At 44.7% G+C, this 26,240-nt stretch overlaps 1 protein-coding gene across 4 annotated transcripts; it reads left to right on the top strand.

Annotated features, from left to right (window-relative positions):
• The first annotated feature begins 1,886 nt into the window (after positions 1 to 1,886).
• CSRNP1 (cysteine and serine rich nuclear protein 1) lies at positions 1,887 to 21,621 on the top strand. 4 transcript variants are annotated; one of them, XM_048837507.2, is made up of 5 exons: positions 1,887 to 2,022; positions 11,200 to 11,398; positions 14,199 to 14,458; positions 15,557 to 15,853; positions 17,503 to 21,621. In XM_048837507.2, exons 2-5 carry the CDS (start codon positions 11,224 to 11,226, stop codon positions 18,511 to 18,513), a joined length of 1,743 nt encoding a protein of 580 aa, XP_048693464.1. In that variant the 5' UTR covers positions 1,887 to 2,022; positions 11,200 to 11,223; the 3' UTR covers positions 18,514 to 21,621. The 4 variants fall into 4 exon arrangements, with proteins under 4 accessions (XP_048693464.1, XP_074982126.1, XP_074982127.1 ...); XM_075126025.1 differs by lacking the exon at positions 1,887 to 2,022 and adding an exon at positions 6,889 to 9,099; XM_075126026.1 differs by lacking the exon at positions 1,887 to 2,022 and adding an exon at positions 9,504 to 10,081.
• Positions 21,622 to 26,240: the final 4,619 nt, after the last annotated feature.

The raw sequence follows: 26,240 nt of genomic DNA, 5'->3' as shown, positions 1-26,240 counted from the left end.
CTGGGGTCCATCATGGGACTGCAGAGCCAGGACTGCTATGAGTACTTGATCCTGTTTCAATTGGATTGGATACAGGCCAAGACTATCATTGGGTGTCCCAGTAAATGGACACCAGACCTGGTGCTAACTAGCAATTTTCCTTCATGGCACTGTCTACTCAGAGGAGTGAACTATTCTAACCCCAGAAGTTGTCACACTGGGTTAAGTGTTGGACATAATGGCAAAGCTAAGCAATGCTGGAGGGCAAGTTTGACCAGCCAGTCCGCATATCTGGTCTGTTGATAAACAGATGTTAGTTGGGGGTTTCAACCCCATTGAACCCAACTGAAAGGCTTCAACAAGAGCAAGTACTCATAGCAGTGTCAATCTGGCAATATGCATTAACATGAAATTCACGATTAAAAATCTGAAGCCCCCCCGAAACTCTCAGGTTATCTATGGTAATTGCATTCATACCCTCATCTAGCACTTCAATGCTACCCCACAAAGGTAGTCTGGCACAAGCAAATGTCTTTCCACTCCAGCCCACATGATTTTTATCAGGGTCATTTATCTTTGAAGTGGAACAATCCCCTTTGTTCACTGGTCTTTAGGAATCCTCTAAATAATGCATCTCAAGCAGAGAGCACCTTCGCAGAAAAGGTGATACCCCTCTGCCTACCTCCCCCTTTCTTTATTATACAGTGAACCCCAATGTGTCATCCTTTAACAAACCTTCCTATAGCTCAGTGGTATTTCAAAGCAATGAACATACCTAATCTCCCTGGCACCAAAGGCTCAACTCTGGACTGCTTTAACTCAGCCCTTCATAAAGGGAACTACATATGGAGTGGGGGGGTTTCAGGCCTTCAAAACCTGGTTGTGCCACCAGGACAGTAAAGATTGCAGTGCATTCTCTATACACAGTGCTGTTTCTCTTGCCTATGCATCCTTGGCTAAAGATGTCCTCCTTCCTTTTATCTCCCAGTTGTCTCTGCTTTCCACGCCTCAAGTGGCTGCCTTTCATAGATATTGTACATCTATTGTTTTTAAAATACCACATAGCACCTTTTGCCTGTGGTGCCCAAATTGGGTGACCAGATAGTAAGTGTGAAAAATCGGGACTGGGTGGGGGGAATAGGCGCCTATATAAGAAAAAGCCCTGAATATCGGGACTGTCCCTATAAAATCAGGACCCCTGGTCACACTATGCCCAAAGCACTCAGGGATAGATACTGGTCTCATTGATGTAACACTTACCATTTTTCAGCCACAAGGATCTTGGATCCCTTTATTACAAAGCTGGGCAGGTATAATTGTCCTCCCCATGACAGACTGGGAAACTGAGGCAGGGAGCCGACATGAACTGGCCGGGATGAAAGGACCCATAGAGAAGGGAACCGAGCATCTGGATATCTAATTCCGCACACAGGGGCAAACCAAGGCTCTGTTGGGTGACATGACGTCAAAGGTCACTCCGTTAATCACGAAGGGCATCTGAGCTAGAACCCAGGAGTCCCGCGTCTGACGCCCCCCTCCCGCCCCCATTGTTGTCAGGTGTGTACCCTGCTGTCCCTCAGAACACAGCAGCCCTTGATGGGAGTCGGGGCCTCTCCCTCCCGGCAGCCAGACACTGACTCATTCGCTCCCCTCTCCCGGCTCCGTGTAATTTCTCGGCTGGAGGGGAGGCAGGACTCGGGCTGCGCCGAGGGAGGGGGCAGGAAGCAGAGTGTGGGCTGGAGGCAGGCAGGGCTCTGGCTCCGGCTCCCTTGTCACCGCCTGCGTCAGCGCCCAGGAGTTTTCCACTGACGAAAAAGGGCAGCGCTGCTGCGCCCGGCGGAGGAGGGAGGCGCAGAGCGGAGCCAGGCGCAGCCAGTCCGGCCGCAGCTCCAGACGCAGCCGCTCGTCTAGACGATGCGAGGCTGAGCGAAGGCTCCGTCCTGCGAGCTGCGGAGCCCGGAGCCGATTCGCCGGGGCTGCTGGCGCCTGCTCGGCGCCCCTCCGTCTCCATCGCTCGCCGCCCCCGCCGGAACCCAGGCGCAGGTAGGTGTCTCCGGCTCTCTCGGGGCGGCCGGTGCCGGTCCCCGGAGGGGCCGCCTGGGGGGGTCGGGGTGACTTTGGGGCGGGGGAAGGTCTCCGGGGCTCGGGCAGTGAGTGGGGCTCGGGCTGGCTCCAGCGCAGCTGCAGTTCTTGGGGAGAGGAAAGGGGGGCAGCAGAGGCGCCGGAGCGGGAGGGGGGCGCCCAGGGCGAGAGGGGGCGGCGCGGGGGAAGCGGGGCGCAGCCGGGGCGCCCCGGACTGGAGGGGGTCGGGGAGCGGGGCGCAGCCGGGGCGCCCCGGACTGGAGGGGGTCGGGGAGCGGGGCGCAGCCGGGGCGCCCCGGACTGGAGGGGGTCGGGGAGCGGGGCGCAGTTAGCCTGGAGCCGGAGGGGGCAGGCAGGCACCCGAGAGCGGAGTGGGGGCGCTCCAGGAGCTGGGCGCACGGCGGGGGCAGTGGGAAGGGGGGGAGTGAAGCAGACGCCGGCTCAGTGGGGCGCCCGGTGACGGCTCGGGATCTCTCATGGGAAAGGGGAGCGGGGCTAGGACAGTGTCGGGGGCTGGCATGGGGGCGGGAGCGGAAATGCGCTTTGGGGGGTAGCGCCCCCTTCCAGTAGGGGTGGGGAGCGCCGTGCGAGATGGCGCCGCTAGGGTCTCTCGCCGGGGTGGGGGGGTCTCGGGGCCCGGCGTTACCGGGGGAGGGATGCGCCGTGGGGGGGGGGGTGACTCCCCCGGTCCTGGCTCCCAGTGCATGACTGCGGAGCGCGCTGGCTGCCCAATAATCCGAGCCCCCGATGGTACTCGGCGCGGGGGTGTCCAGGGCCGCGCTCAGTAACGTTTAGCTGGCCGAAGTTGTTACTTTTGCTGCTGAGTCTCGCTCGCAGTGGGTGCATTGAGAGCTGGTCCGTCCCCTCCCCATGTCCTGGAGTGATATGCACCAAAACAGTTCAAAAGAAGTTAATTAAGGAGCCCGGGTCCCCCAGCCCGAAGAGATAATGATCTCTGGCCCCATGCTGGGCTATCTCCTCTGAAGGGAATGCACGTTCCCTCTGGGCAAATTAACAAGGCAGGGGATTTCTTTTGCTTTTAAGGAATTTGATGCCTGCTTTTCTTCTTCCTTCCGTGGTTCCAGGCGTGCAGGGAAGATACTAACATTGTTTTCTCCACTGAGGAAACGAAACAGAGGGTTTTCCATTCTGTCCTGTAGACTGCTGTATAAGATCCCTTCCCAATAGGCATGCTAGTGGAGATGCCTTTGGATGTAGTTTTCTGCCCGTGACTCACGATTAAAATCAGGTTCTTTTCTAGATGCCCAGGTGTTGTCTGAAATAGCTTCAGGAGAAAAAGGGACAGAGTATTTATTATATGGCATTCCTTAAGGATTTATTAATGCTGCTCATGCATCAAAACTGGTTCCATACTACAAATGTAAATGCAGAGAATAACTTTTTTATTTTGGTGGTGACACTCAGCTTTTCCTCAAGACAAAAAGCCGAGCACTCTCCATGTTTAAAGGCTGCAGTTTGAATTTTCTGTTGATATTTGAAGAAATGGGGGCACTTGATAGTTATATCGCCCAAATTTGCAAAACTGACAGTATTTTTCCATTGCCACAGCAACACCTACTGGTTTAGAGACAAATTGATCAGCTGCATTGTCCTGCTGCCCAAACACCAGGCAGGAAGGTGCTTTACCCCACAGCCTGTGACTTCTTCTGTGAACCGTATGCAAATCAGTTTCGTTTTCCCAGAGCAGTGGCTCTTGTCTTAATTTATTAAGTAAACAATTTGACTTTTCTATATGTTTACACCTGGATTAAAATGGTAAAGTTTCATGAATGTGTATTTTTTCCTCAAACCAAACAGGTTTTCTTTAGACTGTATAATTAATGTGTGTGTGATATGCATGAAAACTCTTTTCTAAAGTAATGATGGCCTTCTAAAACGTCCAATTAAAAAAAATTGTTGGAATCAACAGAAAATGTTTATAGCCATCTACAAATGTAAAGGTATAGTTATTTGTTGCATTGAACTATCAAGTCATCTAACATTTTACAACTGGAGCTTTTGCTAAGCAATTTTAAGTGAAGCCATCAAGGTCGGGAGGTTTGTTTTAGTATCTGGTGGATGTATGTTTCACTCTAATAGAGCATACAGCTGCTGGCAAGCTTTTTAATAATTTAGTGCAGGAAAAGTGTGCACACATAGGAGAAAAAGTAATGTACAGTGTGTACCTACTGGAGGACAAATATGGAAACCTGTTGTGAATTATTCATAAGGGGTAATCAAATAAAGGATTTTCCTAGACAAAGTGCACACTGTATTTTCATATTTATTATAGTAAGATCCCTGTCAAGTAGACCTGGAAGCTTAATTTCTTAGCAGCCAAATCAGATAATCTCCTATGTATTTTGCTGTTTTTTTGTTTATCTTTCCAGTTGTCAACAAGAAATAATGGCATGGTGGGGAAAGCACAGACCCAAATTTTAATTCTTGGCTTTTTGAAAAGTGTTAAGCACTTAAATTCTTCCTGTGAAAAATATTTTGGCATAGGAATAAACTTGCACTATAAACTGATTCATGCTTTTATTCTGTGGCACTGACTAGTTCAGTTTTTGCTGTTGCATGGTAGGCAGAGTCTATTTTTACCCAGAGTAAGGTTATGAAACCATACCCAGCTGGGTTAAAATGATCTAGTTTAAACTGGAAAGCAAGGCTTGTGTTTCTTGGAATACTGTCTATGATGCTGGTTATCCCTTGCTTTACATTCCATGCTTGAGCAGGAAACTGGGAGGGAGACTACCTTTTTTCTTGCACTTTCCTTTCTAGGCTAGTTCTTTTTATGGTAGCTTCCTCAAAATGCCTACATCAACCCAGGTCATATTGTCAGGCTAGAGCATGTAACAGTAGTGCTATGGAAACCACTCAAGTAAATATCTAGAGAATTAAAATAGTTAAACGAATGGATGCTCAGTGAATCAGTGCCAGCAGAGTACTTATTGTTAAGTAATCTAGAAGCTTCAGTGAAAGCACCTCTGTTTTTAGATATCTGATATTCAGATGGTTAAATTAAAAGTTCTGCTCTACACCAATTTTTGTTAATGCTAGATACAGTACCAAGGTCATCTGACCTGCAGTCAACAGAGGCATGTAAATGAGTGCCTCCTAGTCTGAAGAGAGACTGTAAAAATTGCAGTCTTACTCCAGACTTGCTCAGTGAGTGTATTCAGTGTCCTTTCTGACTAAAATGCATGGTGGTGTTTTTAAACTAATATTTGCTCTTGTCAGACATGCAAACCCACCATAGCCCTGGGGGACTGAGCTGGATTCTAATCTGACTCTGGGATCGACAGAATTGCTAACTTAATTTCCAGTTGCAGACTCTTTGTTGTTGTTGATCCATGAGCCAGAAAGAACCCACCTTGACTTTCAGATTCCAGGTTGTTTGCAGAGTTGGCATCTTTTTACTTGTAAATGGAAGAGATTTGATCTGAAAGTTACTGAAAAACAAATATTTAAGTCCATAACAACACTTTTACAAAGTTGCTTTTCAGAGTAGAGCTGCACTTTAAATTACTTTTGCACAAATCTTGAATTCCTTCATGCATTGGCTCCTCAGCCATGAAACCAAACTTCAAAATGTCACTGCAGACTGATGTCCTTTCTGATGCTCTTTATAAGCATGGATGTGGATGTCCAGCCTGGTACTAGTGAATGCAGAACCTACAGCAACTGGATCTAATATAAGAAGTTTCTGTAGTTTGACTTTATTGATTACCCTACAACCATTCAGTTGTACAATTGCATATAACAGCTACGAAGTAAAAATGCGAATAGTTTATATTCTGCAATAAAACGACCAGCAACTTGCATACACAAACATAATGTCTTGTGGGGTTAGTTATAAATAGACTAAAGGAACACTATTGTTTTTGGTTGGTTTTCCTCTGGTTGACTAAATAAATGCCAAATCTTCTTAAATCTAAATTACTTGAAATATTTACTGTTGACATGTAGTCCAAGAGTAGGATAGCTAAAACATTAATTCCTTGCATTCCAGTGTACTAGGGCTTTGCCCTGCGACTTGCTGAGAGCCAGAAATAGGATTTAGCCGTTTCAATTCCCCTTCCCCCACTAGACATCCCCTCTCTGCCCCAAGTTTGATGTTCAAAAAAAAAAAAAAGAGAGGAATGCACATCTGAGCTAAATATTTGTTAGAAAGTATTCCCAGGATAGTGGGAGTTGCGGTGCTAGTGGAATTCCTGCGGGTTTGATCCATCGCATTATGTACTTGTTCAAAAAGCTGTTTTCAGTAAAATAGATGAGTAAGGAGTCTTAGCCAAGAACAGAATGTCTTTTTTGGCAACCAAAAGGGAGATGGGATTATTTTATTTCAGGTTATATAAAAAAAAGTGGGGAAAAAACTCCTCTTGTATATGGTACTTGCAGACTTTGTGAGTGCAAGAATAGGAACCTTTTTCAAGCTGCTGTGTAGTTTTGGTGGCTTATTCTTAAAACCATATTTATGTCCTATATAGACATTTTAATTGTGGAATTACTGCCATTAAAATATCCTCACTGGCTATAAACTGGCATTCAGGTTTTGTTGGCTGAGCATTCAACAGGCTAAGAGACATCAGAGTTTCAAGGCAGTGTTCAGATCACTGGGCCGAATTCTGCTCTCTTGGAAGAGTGATTGGCTTTACCGCAAATGTTTAACTCTATTCTGTCGGATTTTCTTTTTGGGTGGGTACAGCTAGACACTGAGGGTTCAGCTTCACTCTTATCTGTATAGTTCGTGAAAAGGCTTTGAAAACTCTACCTGGGGAAATGTTCCATCTTAAAATCAAAAACAGAAAAGGGAAAAATGCTTTGGGAGCAGTTTCAGTAAAAGCTTTTCCCATTAATCGAGAATTATGTTTGCATGATCTCTATTATGCACTGACAGTGCAATAAAATATTTGAAATAACTTTGTCATACTGTAGTGGGTTATTTTCCCCCTAAATGTTTAGCTCGCTTCATTCTTATGAAGCGAAGTGATACGTTTTTTCCTTCTTCCCACTCTTGGGGAAAATACCTTATGCATGGTGAGCACTTTTATAATGGGCTTTATTGCATGAGGTAATCCTCAATTATAACCTAGCTTGATCATGGTTTTGTGCTTCAGTCCAACAATCATTAAGACCATCTGTTTATCTGTGACATGATTTGCTGTGTCTTTATAAACAGACCAGTGTGTATGTGCCTTATTCTGTGCTTCTATGATCCGTGTTGATTTTCATGTTGGTACTTTCCCACTTCATAATGAGACCACTGTCAACACAGTCATTTAGGCCAGCCAACTTCGAGTGTCATCTTGGAAGAGCCTGTACAGGGCAATTAAACAACGTAAAAACAAATGTAATTTGTTAGCAATCAGGTATGCTGTTGTAGCCTTTGATTTCAGGATTTCTAATGTGCCGCCTTTTTGCCTGCAAGTGAAACTGCTGTGGTCGTGGTTCTCTTTTATGCCAGTGGTAGCCAATCTGTACCACCAAACTGCCAAATACCTCTCCTGAGGCACAAATTAGTGACTGAGCCATCAGGGAGATGGAAGAGAGGTCAGAATTTGGCTGTTGGTTAGGCTGGGTTGGAAGATGGTTGTGGCTGATTTCAGTGTAGGTGGCCTGTGAGCACAAATGTCAAAGGTAACACTCTTCCAAAGTAGTAGTTTACATTGTTCAAGGGGGGGAAGGGCTTTGCTGTAAGAGAGCTTGACATGATCTGTGTTCTTTCCCTATTATTTATCTTTTTTGTAGTGCAACCTTGACTGTTTTACAAGTTTCCTGTGTTTGCTGCTTGACATCTGTCATGGTAGCCATTGGGCCGGCTGAGATGGCACAAGCGAAGAGAGGGTTACTTTCATCCCTGTTTGTTTAAAATCTGGGATCCCTTGCAAATGCTGTAGCTCAGAAGTCTGCATGTTGGGGTGGAAGGTGACTGTGATGTAAGGAGCAGCTGTCAGGCTGCATACACATGTATGCAAGTATGCTTTACAAATGAGCTGTCCACAAGCTTAGAAGCATGAGAGAGTGAAGAGTGATTACTCCTTAACGCAACTGGGGCTGCTTTAAATTACTCCCCCTTCCCCCACCCCCCCACCCTCCCGAAATAGGAGAAGGGAAATCAAACAAACAATAAAGTAAGGAGTAGTTGAGTACTAACTAGCTCAGTCACTCCTAATTTTCCAACTATATAATTGGAACAGACTAGTAAAACTGAGCTGAATAAAGCCTCCGACTTCTGCACAGAGCTTGTTTCAACCCCCACACTGAGAAGATGGGGGTTTTTTTGTTTTGTTTTTAAACTACTGAGTTTGTGTTCATTTTGTAAAATGGGGGAGAAAGCACATAGTACGGTGAGAATTTATACTAACAGCTGAGCTTCCTTGTGGTCACTTGGGAGTTCTTGCTGAATCGTATTGGTGAGCTAAATGGAAAGTAACAAAGGGGTTAAGCCAGGTGTCAGGTACGTACATGTGGTGTTACTGATGGAAGATATCCAAATCCACCACCTCCCCATCTGTTTTGGATTAAGGCCAAAAAAACAACTGTTGCTAAACCACCTGCAATGTTAGTTCTGTCTCCTTGTCATGTTCGAGCTGTCAACAAAGGGTATAAAAAGAGGCTGGGGAACCAGTTACTTTTTCACTAGTATGAAAATAGTGCATAAAAATGCTCTTTATTGAGCCCAACTTCAGATTAGAAAGTTGCATAGCCTAGTGCCTTTGAAGCCCCAATACAGCCATGCTGCAGTAAATGATTAACTTTCTTATAACCAAAGGGCCATTACAGCCAGCAATTTTTAACCTTTTAGAGACTATTGTCTTATGGAAAGCTGTTTGTCAACATAATTAATTAGTGTTTGTATAGAGCTTTGAAGATCGAAAGAGCTCTATAGATGCGCTAAGTATTATTATGCAGTGATATTGAAATGTTAAAATCCCATCATTAAAAGGTTTTGAAATATGCATTTTTTGCTGTGTGCCCACACTTGGCAGGAGCTTTTAAAGAAGAATTAACAGACTAGCCATGCAAAGGAAAGAGGTAGTAATACAATTATGGTCACGAACGCATTTGTGCTAATAGAAAAGTCTAACCTTGATTGGGGAGGAGAGTTTCTGGCAGTCAAGTACAACACTGGGCTTTGTAAGATTTCAGGCCTGTTTTTAATACATATCTGACACATCCTTGAGTTCTGATTTTAATGTCGCGTTAAAGGATGCCTTTGGGTTTTTTTTAGAATTAAGGATGTTAAATGGAACAATCCTGTGAGATCCCTGAATTCCGTGCAGTTCAAGAAGTTCTGTGTAACTTGGTAATAAGCAGCTGAGTAACTCTTTGGTCCGTGGCCAGGCTTTGTTCACTAGATGTTTTCTAATGGTTCTTTTTTATTTTAATTGTAGACCTTTTTTTGTAAGGCCTTTTAATTGTAGACCTTTTTTTGTAAGGCATCTGGAAAAGGGGAGGGGAGGGGGCAGCATCCTTCTGCTTGTCTTGCTTCCCATGTCAGCTGTGTTTGGCTGTGTGGACTTTGGATCAAGTTCCATTCTTATCATTCAGCAACACTTTCTGATAATAGCCTCTTAGTTTCATTGGCTGCTAAAATTGCTTACTAAGAAGCAGCCATACTTGTGTCATGCCAAGTGACTGGAGCCACAGTATCATCCCTCCCTCAGTAAGAGGGTGGGTGATTCTCATAAACTGCACCTATTTCCTTGCCAAAGGAAGTTTCTGAACTCTATCTCTGGGTTGTCATGATTTGTAGCCTCATATGTTTATTGCTGATAAATACACAAATGCACTGGTTTGAATCATAGTGAGTCAGTCTTCCAGTAATAATCTTGTCATGATGTCTGGTTACATGCTCACCCGCTTCAAACCTAAATAGACCAGTGGTGATTTCTATTAAAATAGAGAGGCATCCATCCAGTATGTTGTATCTAGGGTTTTACAGGGAGAAAAGGTCTTTGGTCCAAACAGCATTCTCCCCAAGAGTGTTCTGACTCAGTGGATTCTGAGCTGTAGAGTAAGTGATATGATTCAGCTGGTATATTATATGAAAAGTATAGTGTCTTTTTGTTGTAGGAAATTCTTATTCCAAAGATACTAAAGGATTAAATGTGAAGTTGTTTGGTGGGTTGAACGTTGGAAAAAGAAATGAACAACATTTAGAAATCCAGACAAGTACGGAACAACTTTGTTTTTAATTAGCTCGATGGCTTTTAATTGGTACTCTGTCTGATCTATAACACAAAATAAACGCATGGTTTAGTGAACATGGGCTGGATCTGAAAGAAATTGAGAGGAAGGGTTGTTTCTTGCATTTGATATATTTATATTTCAGTGCTTCATTTAATAAGCCCCCAGGGGACTGAAGCAAGTAAATCATGGCAAGGGATTGTTCCCAACAAACTGGCTTCTTTTTGTAATTAGCAAGAAGCTAGAGCTGTAACTTCCTAGGAAGTGATTTAGGTAAGGAGTTAACATAAAAGACTTAGTGCACAAAATGTAGTACTTATAATTTATTAACGTTTCTGTTGATGGAATGAATGTGTGGAACATCTGTTTTGTGTGTGTGTGCGTGCAGTAACCTACACTCACCTTTTTTGTACAGTCTTAATATGGGTGGAATGCTGCAAGGAATTCAGCTGAGTTGTCAGAAATAAGGTTTGAAGGTAGGGTGAAATAGGTAAAAATGTGAACCTCAAAAGTAGGGGAGAGACTTGGATGTGTTCAAAAACTATAGCAGTTTTAAGTAGTAACCATTTGTATTATGGTGGAAATCAGGGGACAGCTTTCATGGATGGGAATTAGTTGATGTAGAAACTGAAATCATGGTGTGCTCCATCGCCTATCAAGGTTGTGAGGGAACAGCCCGGCAAATGTGAAGGTAGCAAATGTGTGACTTATGGGTAGGTGGTCTAAACATCTCTCCCTCTGATCTTTAGGTGCATAGGGGTAAATCTTAGCCACGTGCAGAGAGCTGGCACAGAAGCCACTGAAATGCCAATGAAGCCCTCAAAATAAGGCTTAAGTGGTATTTGGTATTTGTGTTGGCTCCCTGTACAGGAGCGAATTTCACCCCTAGTGAAGAACATCCATTGTTGCCCATGCTTTATTTTTCCTTTCTCCCTTATTTTTCAGTTCTATGAAAAATACCGAATAACCATGAGTGGGGTACTGAAAAGGAAGTATGATGAACTGGAGGACGATGCCACCTACTGCTCCTCTTCCTCCTGCTCCCCTTTCTCCTCTTCTTCAGCCTCCTCAGGTTGGGAAACAGACGAGGAAAACTCCCAAGGAGACAGCAAGCCCAGCACTGCCTTACCCTCCAGTTTCACTCGTAAGTATCCTCTGACAGTATATGTTGTTATATCTAGATGGTGGGGCTGTGTCCAAACATTCTGCAAACGGATTTTTAAAACATGGCACCATCTCTGAGGATAGTTATTACAGTCACTCCCAAAATCTTGGCAGATACTGATTTATTCATTGTAAACTATGGAATGAGTCTATGAAGTCTGGTGCATGTAATTTTATAAATCTGGTCCGTTTACTTAGCCTGCATTTTAAGGATAGTTTTCTTCAACTGTTTATCCCAGTATTTTATAACAATTAGGGCCTCTATGAATTTGCATAGAGGCCCCAATTTGCAAAGATAGGAGCCTGAAGTTAAGTATCTAAATCTACCTTCAGGTATCTAAATGGGCAACTAGGGGCCTAAATGTTAGTTATAGGTGGCCATTTAAAAAAAAAAAAAAAAGTAGGGTCAAGTGATTAACCAATGGCTTAATTAGTTAATACAAACCATTTCAAAGAACGGTTTCGTAAGCAAACCGGATAACTTGCCACTGACACTGTTGCTGGTGCAGACAAATGCTATTTTGTTTTCCTAGCAGCTACTACCAGTTTGGGTTGCTTTGGGGAAACACATAAGAACTTCTTCCCTCACTTGTCATCCAAAAATTACAATGCGCACGATCTTCAGCTAAGGGAAATAGCTTTACCAAGTAAATTATACTAGAGCCCTGCAAATATCTTGCAGTTAAAGTCCACTTAGCAGACATACACAAACATGCACTGGTCTGAAAAGGCATTAGAAGTCTTGTAATAATAAAGAGTCTCATTCTTTTTTGTCCTCTGGGTTTTGTGAAATAACAATGGACTTTCTGTATGCTCTGGCCCGATTAAAAAGTGTCAGGAATGAGAATACAATTTTTTTGCGGGGGGAAGCAAAGTATATTTATATTTTGTTTTTTGCGGGTGGAGTGTTCTGATAAAGAATAAATACTTTTAAATGCTTAAGCCAAGACTACACAAAAATGCTGTGCCCAGGGAGAAGATGTCATTAAAATGATGACAATGACCAGTGTGAGATCTCGAAAGCTTTGCTGATACATGTAGTAGAAGCTGCTAACATAGCTGCATCAATGCTCCTTTACACTAAACTAAGAAATGTTTGTTTATATGTTGGTAAATGAGGCTTACTGTTAAAAGTGGGCCTAGCTAACTCCAGTTCTGCATTTCTCTAAGCTTCAGGGGCACCTGATCCCACCCCACCTCTGCAAACACCCTTTGAGTTTATAGCTGGTCATTACAATTCCATATCCATCGTAGTTCTAATCAGGAGAGGAAGGAGATGGTTCAGACCGAGCTTTGGGATCCAGAGATCTGAGTTCAGAACAGTCTGCCAGTGATTCCCTTTGCAAGATCAAGTCACTGCAGCCTCAGTTTCCCATCTGTAAAATAGGGATGATAATTCTTCTTCTGTCTCGTGGAGTTAGATTCTAAGCTCCTTCAGGACATTTACTGTCTTACTCGGTGTGTATACAGTTCTCCTAGCACGGTAGGGTTTGGTAAACTACTGATATAAGCTAAACCAGTGTAAACAAGGGTTACTCCAATTTAAGTGTGTCTGCACTAGGGCATGTACCAGTATAGCTAGAGGGATGTAGAATAAAATCTGGCGCAATTTTTCATATACAGACAAGGCAAGTTTTTAAATTGCTGTTTTAGCTGAGATGGGAGGCCATTGTCATTGGGAAGACATGGCCCCCCCCAGTAACTGGAGACTTTCCACTTGCCATGTGAGGTCTGTTTATATAATTGTCAATGGTTTGGGCTCTAAAATTTGATTATCTTTGTGCTGACTAAGACTTCCCCCCACCTTCTATGAGAATCCAGCAGAGATGTGGGCAAACAAGCTAATTTTGTCTTTTGCTGCCTCTTCTTCCTAACATGTTCCTGTTGCAGGAAAAGTAGTTCCTTAAACCAATATTGCCACAATTTTGCCTTCCATTTTACATGCCCTGATAGGTGCAGGGCAACAGAGTGATTCTGGAATTACTCCTGTAGACTTGTAAATCCGATCTGTTATATAGATAGATAGATTCACACTAGACAATGTAAAACTAGGTATCTCTGTAGAGATAACATTTTTAAACTTTCTCAATACATAAAGCATGTTATAACAGTTTCAGATAAACCAGAGTGTAGTGTTGCCAATGTTTATATTGAGATCACCTGTACAAAGATTAACATCTTTGCAGCTGCTCTCAAATTAGTCTCCGGAGAATAAACTACAGATTCATAGTTCCTCCCAGTGGATGCAAAAGGAAGTACCATAAAAGCAGCTGTTGGTAATTGTGTGCTCTCCCATATAAGCTGCAACAAGCATACTATTTGGGGGTCTGCAAAAAAGAATCTGAGGAATAAACGCAAGGTACCCTAAAAGCTGTGATGCTAACAGCATATAGAGAGGACCCAAGTGTTTAAAATCTCTCACGCTCACACACACAATTTTGTTATGCTCTGCTATACTTGAAGAATAAGTAAATGTAAATTTCCTTGAGGAAATCCATGTGAGGAGGAGATAGTCAGTTGCTTCTTAGAAAGACTGATCAATGTTCCTTGCTAGCAGAAAAACATTGGCTATGATTTCTTGCACCACCTTCACCTGCCTTGAAATGAGTATGCACGCTGCACTTGAGGATCTGTCTGCTGAGATACTGGCCTAATACTAACTGGTTGATTTATGTAGACTAACTGGAAGTCTTACAGTGGTTTGCAGCTGTTTAACATGAACGTACATCTGTTCAAAGGAGAGGTATGTCATGTGCCTTTTTTCATTTCTGCCTTTCTAGCTACATCCATTCTGAAGAAAACCAAGCGGTTAAAGAAGAACAATGTGGAGTTCGACCAGGTCACTGTGTTTTACTTTCCACGCTGCCAGGGGTTCACCAGCGTGCCTAGCCGTGGTGGCTGTACCCTGGGGATGATGAGCAAGCACAGTTCGTCCAGGCAGTTTACACTGGCAGACTTTTCTAAGGAACAGGAGAACGTTCGGCGGGAGAAACTCAAGGAGCGGCTAAAAGAGGAGAAACTGGAGGCATTGAAATGGAAGGTGAGTAGTAACATGTGGCATCATTTGTCATGAACTGGTGCAAGTCCTTATGATTAAGGCTGAGGTTTTGTCACGGATATTTTCAGTAAAAGTCACGGGCAATAATGAAAAATTCACGGAAGCCGTGACCTGTCCCTGACTTTTACTAAAAACACCCATCATGAAATGAAGAGCCTGAGCAGCTGCGGGTGGGCTGGGAGCTCCAGGGTCCCCCTCCACTGGGGGCTCCGAGCTCTGAGGGTCCTTCTTGCTTCCCCCCTCAAGCGGAGAGGTGCAGTGGTCTCTGGGGCTGCGAGGAGCAGCGGGGGTCCCCCCTTTCAGTTGCGGTGGCTGGGAGTTGTGGTAGGTCCATCTGACCCTGCAGATCCCAGCCAGGGCTGGCTGAAGTCACGGAGTCTTTGGAAGTCATGGAATCGGTGACTTCCGTGACTAAGTCGCAGCCTTGCTTATGATTAGTTTCTGGCCGCTTTACCATTCGGGGCATCTCGGAGGTCTAAGTATCAGTTTTGACATATCCAGATTCTCTGGAAGCATGTGTTCAAATGTAGAGATGAGCAGCTCAGCTTTTCTCTTCTCTAAAGGTGAAGAAACTGAATTCCATGAATTTAATAACTTACCAAGTGTTTAGAGGAGACCTTGTTCCTGTCTGCTTGTTCCTGAAGGGCCGTCTCATATCTCTCTTGAGAAGAGTAAAGATTTGCCCCGGTGTCCTTGGCCAAAATGTTCCTCTTCCCACTTGAGCAGTTTACCAGGTGTCTGCCTCATGACCCAAGAAGCTGCTGCATTTCAGAAGCAGGACTAGACCTGTCCCCTTCTCTCCCTTTAGCTTCTGCCCCTCTGGATCTTAATGGTCACCAGTTTTAGGTCACTGTTCTCTGACTCTTCCCCACAGCCGTCTCTTCACCCCTACCCAAGATACATGGCAGACACCCATTTGGGAAAGGCCAAGGTGCAGTAATAGTGGGGGGTGGGGGGGGGGAGGGAGGATATTTGTTGTTGTGGCTTAGTTCTAAGTGTGCGTTTGCTGGTACAGGTTGAGATGCGTTCTTTAGTGTGTGTGGTCCGCTGACTCTGTCTTCCTCTGTTCTTTGGGCACAGCTGACCGTGAACGGCACGGCGGAGTCTGAGGAGGCCAGCCAGCTCACTACTGAGGACATATCCGACGATGACGTGGATGTGAGCAGTGTGGAGCTGGAAGACGGCTTCTTCCTACAGCCCTACCCTGCCAAAAAGAGACGTGCTCTGCTCAAAAACATGGGGGTGAAGAAGATAGACAGAGAGGAGAAACGGGAGCTGCACAGCATCCGCCTGTCCCGTGAAGACTGCGGCTGTGACTGTCAGGAGTTCTGCGATCCAGAGACCTGCAGCTGTAGCTTAGTAGGCATTAAATGTCAGGTACGTGCTGCTCGCTGTGCCACCCAGGCTGTGCATTGTGCCTTGCATCCATTCGGGACATATGTGAGCGAGGCTGGGACTGAGACAAGGGTGAAACTTAATATCAGAAGGGTCCTTGCACAGATTGGAACTATGTACATGGCCAGGCTTTTTGGCAGCCTCTGCAGTCTTGATGCAAGCAGAAAAAAAAGCAGACAGGGAAGATTAGCTAGTTTTGAGCAAGCGCAGTATATAGACTAGATTCTCCTGCTAGCAAAGCCGGATTGTAAAATGCGCTAATTCTAACTGTCAAAGGGACACTGTTGAAATTGACAGGTTAAGCTCTGGCTACCTGCCTTAAAAATGGTATATGTACACATATACTTTATCTGTATTTCAGAGCATAGAAAATTAGGCCCTTCTTACTCCTCAAGTACATAAGATAAAATGAGGGTAGTAGTGTAGATAAAGTTCCATGATCTCTGTTGGACAGCCCCCACCTTGGGATGCCCAGTGGGTGCTGCGTTTCTTTGCAGTCATGTCCATGTCCCAGTGCCCTTCTGTTCTGCATGTTTCTGCAAATCCACCACGTGTGGAAATCCGTACTCCCATACTGATCACTTAAAGCAGGACTGATGCATATTTAATGTTCCACTGGCTTGCCAAAACCGAGCAGGCAGGTAGAGCAGAGGGCTGCATCAGAGGCACATGCCCACAAACTTAAACAATGCTTCTAGGTCTCATGTTAGGTCTTGAGCGTGTCCCTTTGGATTTCTTGGCTTTTCTTAGTTCATATCCCAATTCTGAAGTGATGACAAGCTGGGCTGACAGTCTATAGCATGTGATGTCGTGCATAGCTTCACCCAATCTTCAAAGAGTCCTCCTCCATTTTTAAGCACCCCCACCCCAAGAGATGAGTTTGGCATGCCAACCTCAAGTTTCTGCCTGTAGGTAACTTCAGACTGAGTTGGCCTGTATCACCCTCTTGGTGTAATTCCGTTTAGGAATTTGTGTTCAGGTTTTTCTTGTAGATGCTTGCCTCTCGAAATGTGTTCTGCAAGATGCATTCCATGGATTTTGAAATGTTAATTCATTATATGTCATTGCTGTGGGGATGGAAGTGTGTGAAGTGTGTGCAACCTACTGTACAGCGCGTTTTACACATCCCCCTCTAGTGGCTGGTCCTCAGAGGGTGACTCTACCGCAGGTGCCAGTTATGGCAGTTACTCCTTTACTTCAAACGGTAGAAACTCTGCTTATTACCAGCCTGGGTCCTGGGAGCAGTCCCCAGTGACTATCACGATAGCTCTTGTTACGTGTGCATATGATATAATCAGTATATCACTATTTATACTATTTGTCCAAAACTTTCCACACAGGTTTCCTTTGAAAGGGTATATGCTTTACCCATTAGACCTTTTCAGCTCCTTTGGTCTTAAGTTGTACCAAGATCAATCCTTCTTCTAAAGAGTGTTTGTTTTTACCCACTAGCTGGTATGGTCTGTTATGAAGATGGTTTCTCAGCATCACTGAAATTTGGGGTTTTTTCAGAGCTTGCAGTCACTTTCTTTCACATTATGCAGGGGTTTATGGGCCCCGCACCTAACAGCACCTAGGCAGAGGTAGAATCTCAGAGGTCTAACACTGTTGTCTTCTTTGCTCCATGGCAGATGGATCACACTTCGTTCCCTTGTGGCTGCACGAAAGATGGCTGTGGAAATACAGAAGGAAGAATAGAATTCAACCAGGCTAGAGTGCAAACTCACTTCATCCACACCATCATGAAATTGGAACTGGAAAAGAACCAGCAGAGCAGTGAAAGGAATGTAGAACCCGAATCATCATTTCGGGACAGACTCCATCAATTTGGCTGTTCAGCAGGGAAAAATGTGTTTGAGGAAAGAGCTGTCCCACTGACTCCAGCATTTCAGTTCAACATGGACCTGGAGACAGTTGGGGAGAATAGCTGTAGTAGTGATATGACAGACTCTTCGATTTCATCCATTCAGAGCGAGGATTCGGAAGAACAGTATGAGAGTGTCCCGTCAGATAAGTCTCAGTCTGATATTGATGACGACGGTCTGGCAAGAATACTCCATTTCAATGATTCTGACATCGAAGACAACAGTAATAATTGCCAAGACAACTTAAGCTGTTTCCATCCTGCTGACTTCTTTAGTGCTAACATTGAAGACCAGTGTGGTACAACTGCTGAAAAACTCGGCACTGGAAACTACTCTGGCCATTTGTCAAACATCTCCGAATGCCTGGATGAAAATGCCAATCAGGACGCTGGTTGTTTTCTAGACGACACTGCTGATACACACTGTGATGGGCTTTCGTGCTGCATGTCATCCTCTGCAGAGCAGTGCTCAAAGAGCTACACAGATCTCAGCCTTTCCTCTGACTCCTTGGATCTTTTTCAGTCATTTTCCGACTATAACTTGGGACCTCTTTATAACTCGTTAAAGGAATATGAGAACCTTGATAACTTTTCAGCATTGCAGTTTCAGTTGCCTAATTTTCCTGGCTTTCCCCAGGCAGGAGACCAGAGCACCTGTTTCCTGGAGTCTCTAATTGGCTTGTCTGAATCTGTCCCAGAAACTCCAGTCCCTTTCACAGACAATCAGCTTTTAGAAGATGCCATTAAGTCATCGCTAATGGAAACAGTGAAAGTTTAAAAAAAGAAGGAAAACTGAAATTAAAACTGAAGTACTGAGCAAACTTTCACTGGAAGGAGAAAATACTAAAAAAAGCTTTCTAAGCAGACAAATTATTTTTGGTCTTTATAGAACATGGACACTTTGAAATACTGCAGCTACAATCAGTTCTCTTGCTGTTTGTGCAAAATTTATAAACTTTCATAATTTGGAAAAAATAGAAGACTTTCAAGTACGAATTTACCTGTGTTTTGTACAAAAAGACTTATTAAGAAATACTCCTTGTTAACATTGCCAGTCATACACAACAGCCCCTTCTAGAAACTATTCAGTGTTGCAGAAACTTTTTAAAACAACTTTTGAATCCATATTTATTGTGAAAAATGATTTGCATAAGAGTGAGCCTGACATGTGCTTATGTTTAAATCTGAAGAGGTTTACAGAAAAGATCCATACACTATATCCATAATCATTTTCACCTATTTATTGCAAATTCCAGAATTTAAATAGCCACCGAAGCTTGAACTAGTATGAAACCTTATTTAAATTGGTAATACCTCAGATGTATTATGTGTACAATCATATTTTTTACATAATATATCTGTATTTATTTATTTTTTACCTTTTAGTACATGAATAGCACTGTGGTTTATTAATGACCTGGAAGTGCAATAAAGTCTTTAGCAGCACAGATCCTAAAGACGACAACACTGTTTTTTAAAAGAGACGGAAAGATGTTAACTTCAGAGATTGTCAGATACCTTTTCTGTCTTTGTATAACATTTCTAAAAGAGCCTAAGCCAGGTGAAGTTTGTGCGGGGGGGTGGGGAGGGTTGGTGTTGGGGTTTTTTCATAATTAAAAACATCCTCTTGGTAGCTAAAAATCCTTTCATGGATGGGATTATACAATGTTGTGTGAGGTCCATAATTCTGCTATGGAAAACAACCCCCCTAAACTATTCAAGAAATAATATGAACTAACTATATTTAAAAAAAACTTTTTTCATAAATTATTTTATAATTTTATTTAATTTCCTAAGGATTTGGCCATGAGATCTTTAGTGATCTATTATGGTGCCTGAATATGCAGAGGAACCATTAGCAGCAGCAGATGTAATGAGGACCTTTCCAGCTGGTAGAACTTTATGAGAGCAACACTGCTCATGCTCCTGATTTAAGTGCTCCTTAGGACACTGAAGTGTAAAGGGTCTAACGATTATGAAACACAGCGGGCCAGACCATTTATATGCATTTTATAGATAAATTGATAGAAGTAAATTTAGATGAAAATGAAGGTATTGGATTATTTATTGCTTTTATATGTTTTAGAAAACCCTAAAATAAAAAACTAAAGCTGAATAACTTGGCGCAACTTTTTAAGAAATAAATTAGAAATCAAATAGTATCATTTTAAGGGGTATTAGAGGCCTTCTCAGGCATGTGTGTTTAAATCTGTCTGAAAACAGGTCACTGGCCATTACGTATAATTGGACATAATCTGTATTTTAGCAGTACACTAAGTGCCTATGCCAACTGTACTGATGTGTGTTGGTCTAGTTTGTATATCCCAATATCATGGTATAAATCTACCAGCTTTAAAAATAGGTTTAAAAGATTCAATTCTTGTACGTGACAGAGTGATACCTGTACTTGAGCAATAGCCAAAGGGGGGGCTAGGGAATACATTTTTCTTTTTAAAGCCTGGTGTACATTAAATGTCCTGCTCGAGCTATTTTAAACAAAAGCTGTGCCTATAGCAACCCCGTATTCTGAATGTAAGCCCGCGGTGTCTGCTTTGCTGAATAGGCCAGCGTATGCAGACTCCCAAGCAAGAAAAGATGGTGTCAGTTTGACTGATTTTAGGCTAAAACAAAAACCCTTATGAAAAGCTGAGGCAAAACACTTCCATAGGCTGAACTATAAATATAGCAGACTATAGAGATTACAATGGTTTGTACCTGCTTGTTAATAAATGATTATTTGGTATTCTAATTGGCATGGCAAGTTGTTCACAGCTATCAGGAATTAGGAAATTCTCACATACCAGAAGAGCTATTTTGTCAATTGTAGATCTTCTCTTGTACTGAGCTGGTCAACTTTTAAATGGGACATATTATAACAAACCAAATTGAACTGTGACCCTTTGCAGCTGTGACTAATAGCTGGGTTTCAGTATAGCTGCAGGTTGCAGTGCTCAGGAGTCCATTGGTGCTGTCTGATTTAACTTCATCAGACTCCACTTGCCTCTCTGGGACTCCCTGCATCTTCGCCCCTGGAGCCCCGGCTACCCTGACTGAGCCCCCACCATTCCTTCCACACTGGAACCCTGACTGAGGACCCTGCCCTGTGCCGTGCAGAGCAATAGTACACTTTCATACAAGCCTTACCTAGCGAGAGTTGCTGGATGGGACTTGGCTGCCATGCAGGAGGGCCATTGTACGTGAACTACTGGCAGATGGAGGATTTCAAGAATTTTTCTTTGTTGTTCTGAAAATCCCATTCAGTTATCTAATTGGTGGTCGTTTCTATTCTTCAGACAGCATCAAAAATACTGACAAAAAGTGTCCAGTACCATTCTGTATTTATTGGCACTAATGTAAGATTATGTTTTAGAACATTCCTAGGTTTCTCTGCATATCTATCATTTTAGAAGTGAATGATGGGGATAAAGATTCCTGCCTTCATGAATTTTTTTTTCTATAATTTATTCATTTTATTTGTGTTGGTGCCAAAAAAAAAGAGAGAGAGAGAGAGAGGTTCTTTTTTTCCCCTCCTTCAGGGCACTGTACTGTAAATATATATATTTTTCCCCCCTCTCCGTATCTGTGTAAAAAGTTGCCTATCAAACAGTTTAAAAACTGGGTATTTATTGACACAATCTGTAATTATCTAATGTATTGATTGAAACGCTTTGGTTTCAACATAGCTTTATTTTAGCTTTCCTTGTGTATATATTGTGATTATGTTGCTTAAAGGTACAAGTAAAAAAAGCTTTATTTTTACCTTATCCATTTTCATTTGTTTAAAAAAAAAAAAAAGCATATTTGTCTACAGCTGCTGTCTGTCATTTCATCAAAGCAATATGAAGAAATTTCCATTTACACGCTCAATAAAACAATTTTGTTTGAATATGGTTGTGCCTCTGCCTTTTTTCCTGGCTATTTCAATACAAGTGTTTGCTGAAATGTGTTAACTCGTTCCAGTCAAAAGGTTTGTGAGCGAAAGCTGCCAATCCCAGGCCTACAGTGTCGCTTACCTTTCTTAAAACAGTCCAGAATTAGATAAACCTTTGCAGGTAATGACAGGTCCTTTGAAGTGTATAAATATTAACTAGCCTTCATAACACCCTTGTGTCAATAAGGATACAGCCTCACTAGGAAAAAGGGTGCATTCTTAACTGATGTTCGCAAATGTGGTAACACAAGGCAAAATCCTAGTGGAGACCAGGAAGTTTGTAGTTTTAACATGGAGTAGGTTGATGTAAAAGACGGGCGGGAGCCAGGTTTACCTTGACCTGCTAGCACATGTTAAAATTACAAGCTACCTTGCCTTAATCTGGTGTTAGTTACCACCTACTAGCTAAAACCATGTGTTAACTAAGAACTCACTTTGTTTTTTCTAGTGAAGACAAGGCCTATGGGTATGTCCATGATAGAGTTTTTACCTCTAGCTAATTGATTGTGTTAACTAGCTTGAGCTAATTGGCATTTATGAAGGCTACTCTGGAAACTCTCCAAACATTCGTTCTAGGGTAAACCACAATGTTCTGTAGTAGTAAGAAGGGACTGGAATGTGAAGGTTCACTGCTGGTATCAAGAAGGGGATTTGCAACCCCTTTCAGTCAGACATACTTGGTCCTTCACAGCAAATTTGGCACCAGCTGGGAGCTTCCCACTGAAGTTACACAGGCAGAGCAGAGCTAGCACTATTCTAAGAGAAACTCATGGTGCTGATCCTCTTCCTTTGAACAGTAGATACCAAAGAAATTGAGTCATGGGCCTTCTGACTTTTCTAAACCAGAAGAGCTCCCTTCCCCTGAGACCTGAGCAGCCTGGGCAAGCTAGCAGGGCCAATTATTTGTCACCCTGCTGTGAGCAGAACTAAGTCCACTCCAGCACTGAAGCCCAGTGCTGGCAGAGACTTCTCACCAGCTCCCACACGCTTTGTAGGGGTATCGGAGTCATACCAGGACACCAGCCTTGGTTCCAATGCCACCTGCACCAATTTCTCTGGCACCAGAAAGAATTAAAACTTTCAGCAGCAGGAGAGTCTGTCAGCATCACCTCCAGAACAGACTTATTCCTCCTCCTCCTCTGCCCACAACACTTTCTCTCCAGAATCTAGCAGGGACCCTCTTCCGGACATCCATCCCCATCCTTCTCCCAGGGATCCCACAGAGAGAGCAACTCAGATCACATCCTTGATCACCACCAGCAGACTTTAGGGATCCTCCTTAAGATCCCTTCCAGAATGCCTAAGTACCCCCGATATCCCTGTTAGACATTTCTGTCTCTATCCTATCCCTTTAGCTCTAGCCCTGCCATTGTGGGTCCCCTGGTCCAGGCCCCGCTAGGAGTGGCTCCTCCTAGATCCCCTGCGCGAGCTGTGACTTTTAGACCTCCCAAGGCAACGAGAGCGAGAATAACATTAGGAGGCAGAGGCTCAGGAGGAAGGCCCAGAAGATGCCTCTCTCCTATGAATGGTCCCTGACGGACACTCTCAAGCCTATATTCCACAGATAGGGGCTCCGCTCCGTAGAGCTGTTTACCAACAGCAAATGTCCTTGCTTCTGCTCCAGAGCAGGTGCTAGCCCAGGGTCCTTCATAGGCTGTTCTCAAGGCCCCAGGTGCTTAGGCATTGCATCACTCAGCAGTGCAACACCTAACTCCCAGGTGCCCTGCCGCCCAGTGGAATTCACACCCCTGCGTTAGGTACCCAGGATCCCCTACAGTGCATGGGGAGGGGGTGCCTAATGAAGGGATTTTTTCAGAAGCCAGCAAGATGCATTTGGAGTGCAATGCTGCAGAAACGGGCTTGGGAGTAGGGAGGGGAATAGGCACCAAAGTGGTTGTTGGCAGGCAGCCCGTGCCCGAGCGTCCGAACGATGGCTCTCGCTGTCTCTTGCGCACATGTGGCCGACGTTGCTCTGTGCCCCCAGCTGTCTTGTGTGCAGGGTGCTGTGCTCCCCCGCACCCTATTGGTGGCATGTATATGTCCCACCTGCTGCAGGGACTGGCAGGTATTGGGTGCGCTCAGAGCATGCCTACAGGATCAGACCCTGCTGGTGACCCGCCTCCCAGGTCATTTGGGAATCCTGCTTTGGGGACATGTCTGCACCACTCACACACACCCACAGCTGGCCCATATCAGCTGATTCAGGCTCAGGGGGTGGAGCTGTCAAATTGCAGGGTAGCTGTGCAGGCTGGAGCCCAAGCTCTGAGACCCTCCCCCGCCTGTGGGGTGCCAGAGCTCAGGGTCCAGCCCAAGCATGAACATCTGCACCGCAGTTTTGTAGCCCCGCAGCCTGAATCCGAGCTGGCTGACACAGCCAGGCCGTGGGTGTTTGATTACAATGTAGACATGCCCTGGACATCAGCTTGCGCGAGGGCTCTGAGCTGCTCATTAACAGCAGGGGCCGGGCAGGGCTTAGGCGGCTTTGTCAATGCTGAGCAGCAGAACCTAAGGCACCTAGGGGGTCGGGCAGCAACTGAGAGGTGACTTTGAAAATGTCCTTGGTGCCTTAATGGTACCTTTAGGCTATGGGCCAAAGCCTGCATGCTTTCCCACCCACCTCTCTGCTCCCCAAGGGGTGATAAGGAAGATCAGGCAGATTGCAGCCACTGTGATTCTGATAGCTCCCCAGATAGTATTTGCAAAAAGAAAAGGAGTACTTGTGGCACCTTAGAGACTAACCAATTTATCTGAGCATGAGCTTTCGTGAGCTACAGCTCACTTCATCGGATGCATGCCGTGGAAAATACAGTGGGGAGTTTTTATATACACAGAGAACATGAAACAATGGGTGTTGGCTCCCAGATCTAACTGCCTTTGTCCACCCAGCCACTAACTTCTCTCCCCAATCTACCAGCTTTACACTCCCAGAACTGAGGACAAATTCTCCACCCAGAGCCCACGGTGCTACAAGTGACTGATCAGACATTGGCTGGCTGAGCATCACAGCCTAGGATTGCTCCATGGCTGTCCAGCAGCTCCTGATACGGAGCAGGAAACCCTCCACCAGCTCAGCATGGAAGAGCTTTTCCGTCTGGGCGTCACATGGTCTAGCTCCAGTGCAAGACCCTATTCCCAAGAGTCTGGCTTACGTCCTCTAGCTCATGTCATGGGGCGTCACCATCAGCTCTCGCGGGAGTGGCTACAAACCAAAACAACCTACAGCAGTGAGTCTCAGAGCCCAGGTCAACTGACTCAGGCATGCACAGCCAGGCTAAAATATCAGTGTAGACATCTGGGCTCAGCTGAAGCCCGGGCTCTGAGAGCCTCCCTGTTTTGCTGAATTTGCAAGCCTGCGCTCCAGCCCAAGCCCAAATGTCTACACTGATGTTTTTAGCCCCACAGCCTGAGCCCCACATGCTAAAGGCAGTTGACCCCGGGCTTTGAGAGGCGCTGCTGGAGGTCTTCTTCAGCTGAGGAGCTGTACTCTCCGGTTCCATTTTGCTGCCCTTTCCGTGCTCCACCCTCCTGTCCAACCCCATACAGTGTTCTCTCAGCCCACTTTTCCAAAACCTCTCGAAGACTGGTCCATGCACACACTCTCCCTTCAGAAGGGGACCCTCCTGCACTCAGGGACGTTAATGTAGTTCTGACGAGCCTTTGGGAGCCCCTCCTCCTTTTGAACACTCATCCAAGTGTTTTCGTCACCTCACATTCAAAACTGCCTTCCTGGGGCTGAGACCTTATGTGTCGCCCTGGTGGTGTCTGTTTCACTTGACCCAAACCAGCAACTTCCCTGTTTTCTTCACCAAGCCACACTCAGCTCCAGGAGAGCCCAAGCATCACACTGCAGATGCTTTCAGAGCCCTTTCTTTATTCCTGAGCCAGGACAGAGCCATTCTGGCAATCACCCCATTTATTTGTGGCTTCGGGGAAGGCTGTGAAAGGTCAGGTCACCTCTTCCCAGAGTTCAGCCAAGTGGCTCACTCAGTGCATTACAAGCTATAACCAACAAGCAGATATGCCCCTTCCCTTCATGAGATCCCAGGTGACTTCTTCAGCCAGACTAAGAAATATTCCTATGTCAGCGTGCTGCAGGGCAGCCCGTTGGCACCCCGCCCAAACCTTTTCTAAGCATTATGCCCTGATTTGGCAACTAGATCAAATGTCAAACTCACGTGAGCAGTTCTGCAATCCTTACTTAGCCAGCTGTAGCGAGCAAGTCATCATAAGTGGGATCCAAAGACTTGAAGACAAAAGAACAGTTACTTACTTTGCAGTCTTACGTGCCACGTGCCGACCAGGAATCATCACTGAATTTAGGCAGCTGGTGGGATCAGTGGCTTCCCAGGCCCAGGCTGGGTACTAATGGGGAGCACGACATGAATGCTGCTCCATGCCTCCCACCTTGCAGCAACTGTGGCTCTTCGAGATGTTTTAACCATGTGGATCCCACAAGCTGCCCTCCACCCCTGCTTCTCTGGAGACCTTCTTTACTGGATTCTGAGTTAGTGAGGGAACGGAGTGACAGCCCCTGCTGAAATGCTGGGTACAGGCATGGCTTCAGCTGACACTAC

The sequence above is a fragment of the Caretta caretta genome, chromosome 2, assembly GCF_965140235.1.
Source record: "Caretta caretta isolate rCarCar2 chromosome 2, rCarCar1.hap1, whole genome shotgun sequence".
Lineage (NCBI taxonomy): Eukaryota > Metazoa > Chordata > Testudines > Cheloniidae > Caretta > Caretta caretta.
This window is presented reverse-complemented; position numbering and strand designations above follow the sequence as displayed.

Excerpts from the sequence above, each read along its gene's own strand:
- CSRNP1 (XM_075126025.1), top strand. Across the intron at positions 11,399-14,198 it reads CTTACCCTCCAGTTTCACTC|CTACATCCATTCTGAAGAAA; the intron begins GTAAGTATCCTC and ends CTGCCTTTCTAG. Across the intron at positions 15,854-17,502 it reads TAGTAGGCATTAAATGTCAG|ATGGATCACACTTCGTTCCC; the intron begins GTACGTGCTGCT and ends GCTCCATGGCAG.